General features: G+C 37.2%; 1 protein-coding gene across 1 annotated transcript in view; it reads right to left on the reverse strand.

The window, feature by feature from the left end:
- LOC129776456 (arrestin homolog) overlaps positions 1-17,855 on the reverse strand; it is a 199,114-nt gene that overhangs the window by 37,698 nt on the left and 143,561 nt on the right. The window contains exon 5 of the mRNA XM_055782113.1: positions 594-758. Within this exon, the coding sequence (XP_055638088.1) occupies positions 594-758 (165 nt within the window). The remainder of the gene's footprint in view (positions 1-593; positions 759-17,855) is intronic.

Raw genomic sequence — 17,855 nt, forward strand, 5'->3', positions numbered from 1 at the left:
GGATTGTGGGTATCATGGAAAGAGAGTGTTCAAAATCAAAAGTGAGTTTTAATTGATCGAAGGAACGTGGCATGGGAGAATTGATCAAAGTAAAGGAAATTTACCAGCGGTTGTAGGAAATTTTCTACGCAGTGGAAATTAATTAGGATTCTAGGAACACTGTGAAAACTGATTTTGCGCGTAATCGGTTTGGCGTTGTGGATCATTAGCGAGAGAATAGAAATTATAAATAAAACAATTTTCGTAGTTCGGTACAAATTCAGGATGGAACAAACATATTATAGAGGAATTGATGAACACAAAAATATTTGTTCCCAGTTCCATGCTATCACGCGGCTCAATAGAACTGTTAATTGATACGATGGCGTTTATATGGAATTATGCGTCATTAAAAATAATCAGTTATGTGATATGTCACTGCTCATTATTTTATCGGCGAGTAATTACACAACTTGTTGAGGCATATTGGTTTCTCACTTAAACAAGCACCGCAAAATAATCACATATCGATCAGTTATTGTTGGCAGCATGTAGAGAATTGCATACTTACACCGGGACATTGAGTAATTCATATCAAATATTTAAATACTCACCGAAACGTAAGCGTCAGCTGCCCGTAGATCTTTGCATCATTGACAATCTTCGGATCGATGTAGATCACACCTCGCAAAGGCTCTATGATTCCCTTGCGCGATACCAGCTCACGACTTCCTAGGTACAGGGTGAGGAGTTGGTTGGATGATGTTTTTTTGAAGACTCTGTAATCCGTTCGTGTGAATATATTATTATTACTGGCTTCGAAAGAGTTTGTGTAGTTATTACATAACGTACATATTATGTCTAAATATGTTCATGAAAGTGGAAAAATTATGTTTCCAAAGTATGGTTCATTTGAAATTTCAAATTTCCTGTTTAATGTGGTCCTGGTCTTTTGGAGCAATCTGTTATTCCAGCCAAATAGAAGTGCTTTCCTAAAAAGTAAGTTGTTTCCTCATAAGAATTGATTGCCTCGTCTGAAGCAAGTGCTTTTCTAAGTTAAGCTTTTGAATTTGTCGGATGGGATCACGATGCGACAAATTTAACGACAGCATGCGGTTTGGAGTTGTGATGTTGAAACATTTGCTGTGCCTACTCACCATTATGATCATTTTTATTCCATACAAAAACTAATGTGTGTTTGGTTTAGGTTTTATGAATTGAATCTAGCTAAATATAATGAAAATACAAAGAAAATGTAATTCATTGGTTTTTATTCAAACTAAATTGGAAAAAGTCGTTATCTAATGCTGTTTTCAACACAATGTGAAGCAGTGGAGGCGATCTGGCGTAGTGGTAACATCCATACCTCTCACGCAGAGATCACGAGTTCAATTCTCACTCCCGACATTTTTCCAAAAATGGAAGTAAAAGTGACGAACCAGCCGAAATGTGTTGAAAATTACTATAACAGAGAAAAAAAAAATACAATGTGAACAACACTTTGTTTATAGGGAGTCTTCGTAGCCACATTGGTGGCGCGTTCGCCACCAAAAGGAATACTCTTACGCCTAAGTTAACCAGCTCAGTGAACTCATGAAAAATGCGGCGAGGATAGCTAGGATAGCTACCTACTGAAACACAGAAAAATTGTTTCTGCCTCAAACATAAAAGCAGCAGTTGCAGAAAAACGACGCCTAAGACGTATCTGGCGAAACAAACGATCGTCAGAATCTAAAAACCAACTCAAAATGGCTCAACGTAAACTAAGAAAGCTATTACAAGACGAGAAAGATGAAAAACTCCATCATTACCTCACTGAATTGTCGCCAAATCAAGATACTAACTACTCGCTATGGAAGGCAACTAAGGATCTAAAACGGCCTCAGATACAGATCCCGCCGTTCAGAATGCCCTCTGGGAAATGGGCCAGAAGTGATGATGAAAAAGCAGCTACTTTTGCAAACCATCTTCATCAAGTTTGCACCCCGAATCAATCGGCACCTAATGAAGAAACGCTCGAATTTTCTGGTGCAACAAATCAAAACAAAATGAACATCAAGCACCGACTGCTGAAACACGTTATCAAAAATCACATCAATGTGAAAAAGTCACCCGGCATTGACCACATCAACGGACAGATGATCAAGGAACTACCAGATCTGGCAATAAAACATCTCACGAGAATTTTCAACGCGATGCCCCATAGAGGATATTTCCCACAAGCATGGGAAATTTCTACCATCATTATGATTCCTAAGCCAGGGAAAGACGCCCAGAAAGTGGAATCTGGAATAGACCTATCAGCAATCTTCCAATCTTCTCAAAAGTGTTCGAAAAAATTATCCTAATGAAATCAACGCCCGAGATTGAGAGATTGATCCCGAATCATCAATTCGGATTCCGAGCAAAACATGGCACTATTGAACAAGTGCACCGATTGGTAGAAGAAATTCGTAAAGTATACGAAGGCCGCGGATATTGCTCAACGCTTTTTCTTGATGTAGCACAAGCATTCGATAAAGTCTGGCACGAAGGACTGCTCTATAAAATTAAAAATCTGCTACCTCAATTGTATGAAATTATGCGTTCTTATCTACTGGGAAGAAAGTTTCATGTTCGGTATAACCAGGCTCTATCACCAGAGCGAGAAATTTATGCTGGTGTTCCACAGGGCAGTGTCCTTGGACCGATTCTCTATCTCATCTATACAGCTGATCTCCCGATCGCGCAGAACCAAATGACTACAACATTCGCAGATGACACAGCAATCCTCAGCAGTCACAAAAACAGAACGATTGCTTCACGGGATCTCCAGGAACATATAACGGTAGTAGAAAAGTAGCTTCAAAAATGGAGAATTAAAGTAAACGAAACAAAATGGGTCCATGTTACGTTCACACTCAATCAGAACACATGTCCACAAATCAAGTTCAATGGATCTGCAGTGCCCCAATCGAATGAAATAAGATATCTCGGTGTACACCTAGATCGCCGTCTCACCTGGAAGAAACATATAGAAACAAAGAAAACGCAACTGAAGATGCGAGCAAATCAATTACATTGGCTAATCTGGAGGAAGTCGAAATTAATACTTGAGTTCAAACTACTTCTATATAAATCCATGCTGAAACCTATTTGGTATTACGGCTGCCAACCATGGCAAACAGCTTCAGCAAGTAACATCGAAATTATCGAGAGAGTACAAAATAAGCTGCTAAGACAAATTACTGGCGTCCCTTGATACATCCGCAATAGTGTCATACATCGAGACTTAAGGATGGCGACGGTTAAAGAAGAACTTCATAAAACGAGGAGGAAATATGCGGAAAAGTTAAAGAATCATCCAAACCTATTAGCAAGGTGACTCGGTCAACCTATGGTTTCACGTCTGAAGAAAAAAACGTTAATTATTCAAAGTGGTCAAACGTTATTGTTGTGCTCCAGCCCACATGTTAAATTTTAACTATAAGATTTGATAACAGATGTAATTCATTATTATGTTAAAACCAAATGCATAACCAAATATTGTTATTTTCACATCATGGAAGATTCAATAAATAATTGTATGGAAAAAAACTTACGCCTAAATGGCTACTGTACCATATGCAATTGTATAGAAGGAATACTCTTATGCCAAAAATGGCAACTGTGTGATTTAATTTGCTATTTGTAGATACGACAAAACATGTGACATGTACACGACTAAAATCCGGCTCTGTTATAGCTAATTAAATAAACAAATGGGGGAAAACACTTTGTTTATATCGCTGCTATATCAATTGCTAACAATACCGCACAGCTCCAACTGTCTTGACACGATGAAACAAGGGGTTACTCGAAGGTTTTGAGTGATTTCAATATTATTTTTTGGGGTGGACTTTTATTTTTGTCAACTCATATTTGCACAATAAGAAGTCATGTAAGGGAGTAAACTAAACCTAACAAAAATGGCAAAACTTGTTAATTGTTCTTACCTTTTTTTTTATCACCGTTTTCACCATTCAAGTAATCCAACGTGAAAAAGAAAAAAATATGTGTACCAACTACTTTTCCACTCTACATCTATTCAGAAATTGTATTTCTGCCAACCGCCATAGCCACTGTTTTCGTTGTCGACAGAAACTAAATGGTCTTCAAACTCGGCTTAAACTAGTCTCTTGTCCACCACTCTCGTTGGTAGCATCAAAGGATGCCTGCTGTAGTTCAGATGCAATCCGCAATCATCTAGGTTTTCGGTCCTGGTAGAAACTCCCAGTGGGCTAGGGCACTGATGGATCCTGCGTCGCAATTGTGTCTAATCACAGGAAACATGGTCTAGCATCTAAAGCCAATCGTTATACAAATCGCCAAGAAATTGGTGGTGTTGGAAACCAATTTTTTTTAAACATCATGTCAACATTTGAATCGCTTCTTCTACGATTAAATTCTGTTCAAATGCTGATCGAGACAGAACTAGCGGCAGCAACTGTCACCAGTGACTGATAGGATAACTGAACTAGATGTTGACATCAATTCCAATCGAAAGGTTATTCTAAAGAACTGGCTCCAGAATTAAGAATCGGCTTCGTCTAAATGACAAACGTATGACACGTCTGGCTTTTATGGAATCGTTATCAGCTGAGTTATGGACAGTTATTGAATTTACAGTAATGTTTAAGTAATGCTTAATAAAACGATTCCATGGCGTCACAAAAAAACACGACACTCCTATAGAAAAGCAGATAAATTGGAAAAAATCTTTTGATTTTTCAAAGACTGATACGGCACGGATCGGTTCTTTGGTACCGATTTAGTCAGTGGATCGATCCCAACGCCGTTTGGAGAATCGATTCGACAAGATCGTTCTTTTTATAAAGATCGCCCAATCCTATACCATAGTATTTGTTTCCCCGAGAAAACTTTCTGCTAGGGAAATCTGGTAGCTAACATCTTTCATGATGAAGTTTTACATGTTGGCATTTTAGACATCTCGCTCCGCGATAAACCTTTTTTCATATAGTAAATGGAAAATTGAACATGGCACCAAATATTAATGTTAATCTTTTCGAGTATTCCAAAAACAAAATTGAGCCAAGGCAAATCTCTGATCCCAAATACGTTCACCACTTTTTTCGTTGAAGTTGACATGAAAAAACTCCACGAATCAATGCATACATGTAGAAAGTTAGAATGACGGTTTTCAATTCAATTTCCATACGGGAATTCAATTATTGACCACACAACATCAACAAGCAACAACAGCAGGAACTTTCTCCCCGTTTTTTTTTCTGCGCACATATGGCTAATGTATAGCGTGTAGTGTATTTCATGGTGGAACTCAAGGACGATGGAAGCACCACGTCCTTTGCTCCCCTCTGGTGTTGGCAGCTCTACAATAACATGTTGAACCAGAGCAGAAGGGGGTGGAAGCTTGATGTATTCTACCTTTCTTCCACCTGTCGGATGTCGGATACATCATAGGTATCACCGAATAACCCCCAGCGAACACATCATAGCTTCGTCGGAAAAATTAACTCAAGGTATTGTGGTTGGAGCTCGAGATGATTCGTCCGCCCCATCCCGCCAATATGCAATTTTGTTTATCATTAAGGTCTTCTTGTGCATCAGAAAATAAAATAAGATTTAAAGATTTAATTGTACTTCGAGCTAATCATATGATACATAAGTTACACGTGGTGATTGTTTACAATGAGGGAAATCTAATGTGAAAATACCGTTTAATTTCCTCTCGAAATCCAATAGTGTTGAACCGATATTTTATCATTACTTCCGGTGCCAATCAATATATATCATCAGCTGCTAGGAAACATTATCGACTTCTCGTTTTCTCAGTCGCTTTTCTGCTGCTATCATCAAAGGCCCGAATCCCATTTATCTTTTCCCACCCAAAACGAGCATTACACCATCACCTCATTCGCCCGTTAGGCGCGCATATTCAGCGGGGGAGCGAAAATTCGAATTTCCTGTTCTCGTGTGCTCCAAATGGTAATTTTCTTTTTCGCTGGATGTTTGTGAATGGCGCTTCGGTGATTGAGACGCGCTGCTGGAGTGGGACCACCAATCGAGTAAACAAATGAATTTTCGACGGTTGAGTAGTAGAACCAAAAAGGGAGCAAGCGAAAGGTTAAACATCGTCTGTGTGTGTCTGCGTCAGAGAGTGAATACCTCTGGGTACTAGAAAGTTCACCTGGAGCGATTAATGGTCACGATATAGGGTGAAAATTGACGAGATTCTGACACTGATTCGGGCATAAATTTATTTGCCTGGTTCTGACGTTTGTTGTGTTGTGAGCGCTTGGACTTGGGTCGGTTTTACAATTTCTAGTTGTTCCTCATGATTGACCTAAATACGTGGAATTGCACAAACCAATGTCACTAGGAAGTGGAAATCGGACTCGCTGTGGAAATTCCAGTGGGTCAAACCTTTGGCCTAATCCACTTACCAAGAATGTGGATCGACATTGTTGGTTCAAGAGCTTAACACATCGCCAAACGAATCGGCATATTTAAGTTCTTTCGCACATCACATGGAAAGGGTAATTTCGATGCAATTGAAGAAAAGCGAAGCTATCAAGTTACAAGCAAAGTGAATCGTAGTGTCAAATGTAAATGATAGAAAGATTCCTTCGGACAATTCACAGAGAATAAATGTAATGAAGGTAACGGAAAAAGAATTCAATTGTAAATACCTGATCATTTGATGCATTAAGACGTCTCAAAGAAAAATAAGATGTCCCAAGAACGTTATTCACAAAGTTTTGTTCCGATAAAACATTTTTTGTTTTAACGAAAGCTGTTCGCCGATCCATTTTCCATCATCTTTATATTCGGTGAAATGCTGCTCTGTAAGTGCATGTCCAATTGATGCAAAAGGTGATAATCTGACGGGACCAGGTCTGGAGAATAAGCGGGTGCAATAACGTATTCCAGTTATGGGATTTTATTTCGTTTTTCGCGGCTTTAGTGGTGTGCGCCGATGCGTTGTCGTACTATAATATCACTTTACCGTATTTTCGGGCCCATTCAATGCAAAGTTTAAATTTATCATTTGTTATCGATAGCGATCTGCATTCATTGTTTCACACGGTTATAGTAACTCATGGTTTAGTACAGATATACTCAGCCTGAGGCCCGCTGGTCCGGCAAGCTGGCGTCGGGTTGGCCCAACTGGTGTTACCATTTTTAACCATTACGTATGTGTAACAATAACGAAAACATTTGAAATCATTACCAAATTTTTGACATAGGACTATTTCTCGCAGTGATGGAGCCAAGTCAGAAAGCAGGATACGTTTTCATGAAATAGTAAATGCAGCGTTCGTTATACGAAAAACGTGGATAGAGAATATAATGAAATTTAACCTTCATCGATTTATTTAGTATAAACAAACTATTCCCTATTCCATGGTATTCATGATTCATCAATCATCCAGCTAGCGACCAAAAAAAATCTTTCCAAATGGCCTTTTTCAAGGGTGAGAGTTCAGTTTTACAAATCGGCCTTTTTCAAAGCTAGAGGTGAATGAATTGAGAATTTTTAAAGCCTCTATACTTCAAACCATGGTTATCTTTATTCAAGTCACAATTTCGCTCCAGCTAGAAGACTCTCTCAATGCCGATAACACACACCGCGGTTTTGCACGATACGAAAAAAGAATGGAAATATGGAAGATAGATAACACACACATAGTGGTGCAATTTTGTTCGGTGGAGGCCAGTGTTTGTCAATTGACCGATTCACTGAATAATTCGCTTTCGTTCGTTCAAATACAGAAATCATTTCCCCCAGTGGTATTCTTTTGTTTTTACATGTTACAAATCATGACACAATAGAGAACGAGACAACTCTGCTTCGGTTCGCACTTCATGATACACGAGCAAGCAAACCAAAACTGTCATGTATATATTTATATAGACCGCAAAGTTTCACTGGCAACACCAGTGAGAAACAAAAACTCTATCGTTTTAGCTCTTCTTCCATTCGCCGCTCTCCGCAAATGGTGACCGAACGATGATGTAATTTTTCATGTATCATTTATCGTTCTGCACTTGTCTGTGCAGCAGTTGTTCGCTATAGCTAGAATGGGACGATATATGCGGCTCAAACTTGTATACAGGCATCGAAAGTGGTGTGCGATGTACGGTACAGCTCGGATATGCAATCAACATGCTTTGTTCCTCACTTCGTTTATTACATATATTATATATATTACGTGTATTACGTATATTACATCTGTACTGGGATATAAGCTTAAAATTTCTAAATGAGTTACTTTTGGGGTGCAAGGATTAGAGCGTCAATGTCGGCTGAAGGAAGTGGCTGAAGGCTGAAGGAAGTGGTATGAAAAACCCTTCACTCGAAAGGTAGAAGGTGTATGATTGATGTTTGTTACGTGTGGAGGCGATCTGGCGTGGTAATAACATCCATGCCTCTCACGTTAAAGGTCACGAGTTCAATTCTCACTCCCGACATTCTTCCAAAAATGGAAGTTAAAGTGACGAACCAGCCAAATGAGTTGAAAGTCACTATAATACAGGTAAAAAAAAATGTTTGTTACGTATTGACCAAACGTTTCTTGGCCAAAAGTTGCCTGTAACGCTTTGAAATCACAAAAATATTGAACCCTTTCGCTACGAGCGTCGTTTATAGACGACATCCGCGCGACGACCTGTGTGTACGAGCGTCGTCTTTAGACGACACGAAAGTGATACTGCACATCGATCACACAAGCGCGATGTGCATACTTTTCAACGCAGTACTCCGTACAGCGGTAGCACTCCGGCGGAGCACACTGCCGTATTGAAAGGGTTGAATATGGGTATCTAATTGAAGGTCCAAGTACAAGTTAGGATTGGTTAGCGGTTTAAGCATATCGTCGGCTGACCGTGAAAGCACTATAAATATTGTGGTCGAAACCAACAATGAAACATTACAGGTTGATCTGATTAGGAAAAGCATGTCCAAACACCGAAATATTGCCAGAATATTCGATTGGCATCTACTTTATGTTGAACTATGTGGTGTAGAAATCAAGCATTTATTTATATCTCAAAGAATCACAATGGTTTGATCATAATCGTAACTGTGACAAGTGTCCTGATTTTCAACTCCGACCAGATGGTATCCCTAAGATAGTCCTTAAAACTATTGTTTTGTTCTCGCCCAGTTCAGTAGCTATAATGCTTCAACACCGACGTAGATATCTTCAGATACTTTCCAAAATCTTCGAAGTCTGGTCCTGTTTCATCAGATTTGATGTAGTATTGTTGGCATATATGGCTCTAGACTCTCTAGAGAGTGAGGCTCCCGAAAAAATCGAAGTGAATTCGGGTGTTTCAGCTTGTTTTGTTCAATTCAAAAACAGTAAAATGGCTTTGGTTATTAGGTCGTTCAATTCAAGCTACACTGGAGTCGCCTTTTACGCGAGGGGGAGGGGGGGGGGGGGTTCGTGTCGCCTAAAAAGAAACGTAGTTGAATCTCTAATGTTTAAAGACGAATTTTTCATTTGATTTTCATTTATTAATTAATTAATTTATTTATTCATTCATTTACTTGTTTATTTATTTTTTTTATTTATTCATTTATTCATCGTGATTTATGTTTTCTCACTGAGCGAACGTTTGTAGATTCTATCTTGTTGCAGAATAAGAATTATTTTCAGTGTATCTTGTTTTTGAGTCAAACGTTTTTTATTGAAGACCAAACTTTTTTCAGCATATAAAGAGTTCCCCGAGCTGGATCTTCCACGAGATCTTTTAAATTTTATTCATTTAGAGATTTTGTTTCACTGGCCACGGTGATGTTTTTATGTTTTGTCACGATGTGCCAAATTGTTTTTTAATGTCTAAACGAAACTGTCATTTTACCGACGAATTGCGCCAGAAGTACCCCTTTTCACAAAAGAACTTAAGGGGGTATTCTAGTCTAGAAATCTGAAAAAATCGAAATTTTTTTTTTACCATATTTCTGTAGTTTAGACATTCAGACGTGTCGCCTAAAAAGAAAAAATTGTAGAGCGGTTGAAGACCTTCAATTTGATTGATAGAAACAATCTAGTTTAATATATTTTTTTAGGATAAAATTAATAATAACACATTAAAAATTATTAACTTCTCTTTCACTTCCAAAAGGTTATTAAAATACACTAATGTAGTTGTTCCACTACTATATCCTGTACTAAATTTTCTCATCTTTCAAATGAAAGTATCAGAAATCACTTCCGTAGCGTAATTTTTAATGTAGAGCCAGTTTGAGGCAACAGAGTCCGAAACAAAAAAAAAGTTCTATAACTCTGTCATTGTTGAAATTCGAACATATGCGTAGGAGGAATTTTTTCATCAAATATGATCGACTATCACTTCCTGAGATAATCTGGATAAATTAATTTTTTTCAAGTGAGAAAGGTGATTTCTGACTTTAAGGGGATCAATCAAAAACGAAATTCCTCTTCTATTTTCAAAAAACCAAAAATATATGCAAAAAAAACAAATAAAAAAAATTTTTTTTACTCGATTATATACAGGATTAGATTATATACAGTGAAAAGAAATCAAAAACTGTATATAACCGAGTCCGCGCTGTATTTATGAACGGGTGAATTTTACGTCCTCACGTTGAGTAAACGTCAAACACAAAAAAAAAAAGATATTGGAACCAAGGGATTACTCTAAAGAAGCAATGGTGATATTAATTTTACAGTTATTTCAAGATATTAGAACAAAGTGTCCGAAATATGATGTTGTCCGAAATATGATTCAGAACGGTATACAGTAGAATCCGTTTATTACGACTCCGCTTATTTTGACGTTTTTGTCAATTCCCTTCGATGTCATTATAAACGGATTCCACTGTATGTATTGTAATGCCAACCGATAACGCAGACGTTTGCATCAGAATGTAGCACATCACGCTACATATGAATGTTGAAAAGAGATGATTCTCATTTAATCAGATTCGAAGCCTATATGAATAAAATAGGTGAGATGGAAAAACATATTATTATAATCAAGCCATAATTATTATTGGAACGTTATTTTAAAAAAATATGTAAATTCTGTATGAAACCCAAAAAATCTGTAATCTATATCTACGGATTCTTGGTTTCAGAAAATCTTAAAAATCAGCAAAAATACATACATATTTTCCTGTAGATATGGTAACCCTGCCGGCTGGTAACGGCTACCGGTCACATTTTGAGGGGTCCTGATTGTACGGTTTCATGTCCAACTGGAAGCTATCCCGCATTCGCCAGTCCCCACTATCAGAGGAGTCATGAAAGTTGAGCTTGCAGTTTCTCCAGGTAAAAGCCATGGTTTTGTGTGCTTTGGATTCTCGAAATGACGTTATAACAAGTAAACATTGTGCTTCGACCTTTTTTTTTGATAAATAAAAAAACAGAAGGAACGAAAAATCAACGCATATCGATGGAATGCACATAATTTTGAATCTATAGCCTTCAGGTATTAGAATTTTTTACGTACATATTTTTATCTTGGTGCGTGTAGGTGTAGTGGGCGACAATATCAGGAAGAAATGAAAAATAATTTTTTCTTTGTTTTTTCCAGAATATTGTAGGACCTACCGACACAGAGAAATTTCAGTTTTAATGAAAAATTACCTCTCGACTTTGATGTTGAATAACTCAATAAGCAACCATCGCACCGTAAACCGAAAGGCAGTTTTAAAAACTTCAATGAATTCTGCACAAGTATAATTTGTTACTTTGATGAAAAAAAAAAATTAAATATTTTGCATCGATTTCAAAAAAGTGCCAAAAACAGGATTATTATAGTGCATTACAAAATCTACTGTAGCTCTGCAAATATTACAGTAAGTTCTAATGTTTGCTGGAAAATTTTTAGCATAGTGTATTCCCTGAACATCTGTGAACGTTTCATATTGATACGTTCAGCGGTTTTTTCTAGCCGATTTTTCAAAGTTTGGAGTAAATTAGAGGAGCATTTAATCGCAAATCGTACCAGAAGTACAAAATCCTATGTGACTCTCAGAACGAGCGATTCGTAACTTTCGTTTTCATGCGTTTGTAGGTACAAATATGGCAAGGAGTGATGATACTCACACATATTCATACGCATTTCCATACATACACGCACTTTTCACCCACAAACTCATAAAGACGAAAGTTACGAATCGTTTATTCTGAGAGTCGTGTTGAATTTTGTAGTTCTGATAAGGTCTACGAATAAATGCTCCTCTAATTTACTCCTTATTTTGAAAAATTGACTAGAAAAAACCACTGAACGCATCAATATGAAACGTTCACGGATGTTTAGAGAATACACTAGGCTAAAAATTTGCCTGCAAACATTGGAACTTACTGCGATATTTGCAGATCTATAGTGGATTTTGCAAAGCACTATAAAAATCCAGTTTTTGGCACTTTTTTAAAATCTGCAAATATTTTAAATAATTTTTTTCATCAAAGTAACAAATTATCCTTGTGTAGAATTCATTGGAATTTTTAAAACTGCCTTTCGATTTGCGGTGCAATGGTTGCTTATTGAATTATTCATCATCAAAGTCGAGAGGTTATTTTTCATTCAAACTGAAATTTCTCTGTTTGGGGAGGTCCTACAGGAACGTTCCTGGAACCAAATAAAAGCTGATTGATAAGGTTAATTGGATTTGTTGTTGAATTGGTTAGCAAAAAATTCTGCTAGTCCAGAATATTCTTGAAAAAACAAAAAAAAAAATCGATTTTTCATTTCTTCCTGATATTGTTGCCCACTACACCTACACACACCAAGATAAAAATATGTACGTAAAATATTCTAATACTTGAAAGTTGTAGCTTCAAAATGATACGCATCCCATCGATATGCGTTGATTTTTCACGAAGTTACAGTATGTTTATGTCAAATGAACAAAATGGCATATGTCAAATCAAAAAATACATAAAACCCTCCTAGCAACAGCTAACATATCAACCGGACAATTTCAACTCGCACATCTGGTATTAAACCATACAAGAACGATAAACGATTATATTCAATTAACATATTCAGGTTACATATGCTTACATCTTGCATAAAGATATAATGATGCAAATAGAAAAGTTTTTCTGTTAGGATGCGTTGAAGAATTAAAGTGTGAAAAGTGCCCCTAGTTTAGAAAGTGTTTCGTTCGATGGTAATAAAACAAGAGAATGCACAGAGCTGCATTCTCACGTGGCTTATTCTCACTTCAGGGAACAGATTACTTAAAACTTTTCTGCTGAAGTATTAGATTCACATAAAGAAACTTTGATTGGATGGCACCCAATCGGAAATTCGCAGACTAACTCAGAGTTATATCTGTCCTATCAGGTTGCTCTAAGTCAATTCTTATTTCTAACTTCACAAGTCGTTCGGTAAACATCGAGGATTCTGTGATACTGAGATTGGTTGATGATTTTTTTTTCGTTCCACGCATTGGTATTACGCCTATGTGCGGTAAATATCGGCGTTAATGCCAATGCGTGAAATTGGATTCTACAGAACATTGAACAAACAGCCACCATGTGTGCCACAAAACATTGTTAACCGCATAGCCACATAGCTCCTTTCACCTCCCCGTGTTAGTTGAATCTTGATAGAAATATTCGTTTGGGGCTTTCGCTCTCGAACCTACCGAATATCACTGTGATAAACGAGCTTCGTGGGGAGGGGTAATGCAGTAGATGTTGGCTTTCAGCTCTCAAATCCTGGTTTAATTTTTTTTTCGGTTCAAATAAAACATGGGATACGACATGTTGATCTGCACATTACGATTTTTATTTTCGATTCTGGAAACAAATACTGCTGATTACGGGACACGCTACAGCATTCATGGGTCCGTTAAAGTGAAGAGCATCAGGTTAACCGTAATGGATCGTAATCTGTCGATCGATAAACAAGACTGGTACTGTGTATCTCAATTTCAGCAGAATATCCATTATAGAAACGCACGAGAGAGAGAGAAAAAACATGCTCAATAATGCCAAATCAGGACTTCATTAGGGCAGTGTGGTGGAATTCAGTGGAATCAGGCTTAGGGACGAAAAGCGATTAATCTCAATCACATTTACAGTCTTATGGCTGTTTCCCAAGAATCGGGAATCGAGAATGAATGAAAAAGGAAAAGCTACTTCCTTTCTAGGGTTCTCGGGAATATAAAAAAGTTGCATCGAAGCTTACTCTGGGAATACCGAGAAGTTGCTAACAGCTTATTTTCATTTCGAAAGAAAAAAAATATAAGATGGTGGAAGATGTTCTTAAGATGAAAAATCCTGGAAAAAGGAAGGAGGCTGATAGTCTGAGAACGGTAAAAAGTGTATTCGAAAGTAGTTTAATGATTGACCGAGGTACTGTGAGGTTCTCCAGTGCTATCTTTTCAATCTCATAACATAACACTAGGTTGGGAAAGAAGGAATCCATTATTTCAGGTAAGCTTCAAAACTTCTGAATGATCCGATTTAGGTCAAATATACACAATTTTGATCGATTGCCATTTTGGATGAAATTCCATTAAGCATCTCTTATGAATAACCTGATTCATATTGAAAAAAAAACTGGAAAAGTCGATTCTAACAAGCTTCTCTACAATGACAAAAACAAGTGGTAATCACTTGGTCCGAAAATAAACTATCTAATAAAATTACAGAGCTTATGATAAGATTCATTGGGTGTGTGTTTGTGTGGCTGGCGTTGTCTTGATGAAACACAATTCCTCTTCTAAACCAAAACTGACCATTTCTATGCGCCATCAAAATGCTATCAAAATTAACGATATGACGAATCATGACCTTAAACACTGTTCACTGTTCGAATACGGCATTTCTTTACTTCGCACAATTCTGAGTAGATCAATCACAAAACTGCTCGAGATACAGAATCATAACATCATCTATTAGAAAATAATGAAGTAATGTAGGATCACGTCTTATAGAGGGTAAATGGAAGATACATTTAAAAAAATTCAATATCGGTCGCGTCACAAGAAACGTCAAATTTTCAACACTTACTGCTCAGTGGATGAATTTACAAAATTTTAGCACCGATCGATTTGGACACTCCCTAAAAATGTTTTGCAATACATAGCATTTTTTTCCAAGAATTAGTTTGTTGAAATAGCGTTTAAATGAGAGCTTCTAATTTCCCATACATTTGTGTTTCGTTCTCACTCATGTCATGTTACGTGCATCAGGTGCATCAGGCATTAAGGCAAGTTTTCGAGAGTACTGTTTCAGTTCGCCTTTAGACATCGAGCAGTCAATAGCGTGTGTTGAAGCTGAGATTAAATTGAAAATTTTCAAATTTTCAACCAGGGTTACCAACTATAATTTGGAAAAAAACGGTAAGAATGAAAATAAACATCAAGAGAGACTAGGATAGTTCAAATTGGGTTGTTCGGAAATAATTGGAAAACGAAAACATAATTTAGATAGGTAGACATACATTATTTTTTTTATGCACAACTAAATATTATACCATCCTAGTACATGTTTGCTTTCTCGTCGAATACTGTTCAAGGTATTTTTATGGTGCCCATAGGTTCCAAGGATTTCTCTTGAAATAATTTTACATGGACCTGAATATGTGATAATATAAAGGTGCAATACCCGTTTAGTATAGATGGTGTGATAACACCTTCCGACCATACTCCAAAATAATTTGTTGTGTTGTCGAAGATTCATTTAGTTTGGCAATGTCCTTATGGAACACATATTAAATATTCTCATATAGTTTTCATTGGGGTCCTACCCCCATGCGATCGATCGTGAGTTCAAACTGGGCCCTCAATTGACCATCTTTCTTTCTTTCTTTGTTTTTAAGAGGCTGTAAACTTTGCAGTTCATTCGCCTCTCTTGACCATCTTTGTGTTGTTATAGAATAACTACGTCCACGCAACCACCATCAGCGATGGAAATCGATCCACGGTGGAACAAAGATCGATTCATCCATACAACTGCTCTGCTCTGCTGGAAACGTCGGGCTGCTGTTCTATAAATAACCCAACACTGATCAATATCAACTGTCTCCGCTGTCCGGTCTGCTGAACAATGGAAGAACAGAAAGAATACTCTGACGCCTAAATGGCTACTACTGTGTAATTTACCATAATGTAATGGAACAGAAAACTTAACGCCTAAATGGCTACTACTAACTACTGTGTAATTTGCAATTTATAGAAACATAAACATATGTACATGTACACGATTAAAACCCGGCTCTGTTACAGCTAAAATGCTAATGAATAATGCTAATAAATAAATAAATGGGATAAAAAAAATATATATAGTTTTCAAACATATCACACATATAAAATTCTACCAAATATCTATGAAGCTGTCATCCTGAAGCAGTATGAAATGAGAGAAAAAAAGATCTCGTAACACTATCTATATCCATTCATTCGAATCGTGTTGGCAGCATTGAGCTTCGTGTTCTGTCATAGTGAAGCGAAAATCATTATGAATGATTTCAAGTAGAATCAATACAAATTATTAATGAATTTCAACTTTTCCTGCCTCTACACTGTCTTTGGCTAGAAAACTGCCTTCGGACATGCTAATCTGATAGAGTATCTTTCTTTCATTCACGTCATCATCATGCTTTAATATATGTCCACAATGTACTTCCGATAAACCGAACCGCTTCGGAATTCATAGATAATAAACGAAATAAACAGCAATCATTACACACGTGCGAATCGGAGAGCTTTTTATGTAGGCTATTATTACATTTCTCATTTTCAACCAGGAAAACATTGGCAGTTTATTTATGACGGATAATTTTGATTCCAATGAAGTGAAAAGTACAAAATCAGCAAAAATTGGGATAAATCAGGATCATTTCAGCCAAATTAAGCAAAATTTCATGTTTGTCAGGATGTTAGGAAGGCTGGCATTTTTGACTATGACGGATGGTAAGATGTGAAATGTGGAAATGTCATGTCGTTAGGAAAAATCTTCAATAGAACAGTCTGTGGGAACACGTCTCAGGGGAACACAAGTTGAAAATCTTAGTGGTGAACACGATATGTTGGATCCTGTCTTTTCAATAGTGATTCAATGCGGACGTCACCCGGGTGGTTATTTCGCTGTTATGCCAAACGATCATGTCACTCAGCAACTGCGCTCTATGGTAGTGATAATAAATATAAATGTAATATAATATACGACAAGTCCGTTGCTGTTAGTGCTCGAATGTGGCTGCAGCGTAGCTGATCCAAAGATATTCATAACCAACATGCAAAAATATCGTTACGTAATCCTACGCCAACTATGCGGTAGTTTCTCGGACGTAACGTTTCAACTTTTTTATATTACTTGAATCATTTTTATCGATACTGAGTAGATATTTTTATGCTGAATAATAACGTCTGGATTTATTTTTTAAGGAGAAACTCGTTATTGTTACCGTATACATACAACTATGTAACTAAAGGGCAAGGTGGCTCTGACCCGACCCTACAATTGCAACGGCCATCCATGACATTTTTTTTTTGTTTTTTGGCGACTTCGACATTGAAATGTATAGCCTAACTCTTTTATTTGGTTTTAAACTGGTCGATGTGGTTCATGAGTGTTGACACAATATCGTATATCGTATGCCGATATCATTTTGGAAATGAAGATGGTGGCTTCCGGTTTATCGAAACGGGACCAAAAGGCCAGATATTAATTTAGGGGAGTTGAGTTAGACAAAGCAAGTTTTATAGAGAGACGAAGAGAGTGTTACAGCGAAATGACGGTAGTAAAAGAACTCAAAATACATGGAAAACGGAAACGGAAACGGAAACGCTCAACGCTTAACATTCAACGCTTAATGCTTTACGCTCAAAGCTTAACATTCAACGCTCAACGCTCAGCGCTCAACGCTCAGCGCTCAACGCT

The sequence above is a fragment of the Toxorhynchites rutilus genome, chromosome 3 (genome assembly GCF_029784135.1).
Source record: "Toxorhynchites rutilus septentrionalis strain SRP chromosome 3, ASM2978413v1, whole genome shotgun sequence".
Classification (NCBI taxonomy): domain Eukaryota; kingdom Metazoa; phylum Arthropoda; class Insecta; order Diptera; family Culicidae; genus Toxorhynchites; species Toxorhynchites rutilus.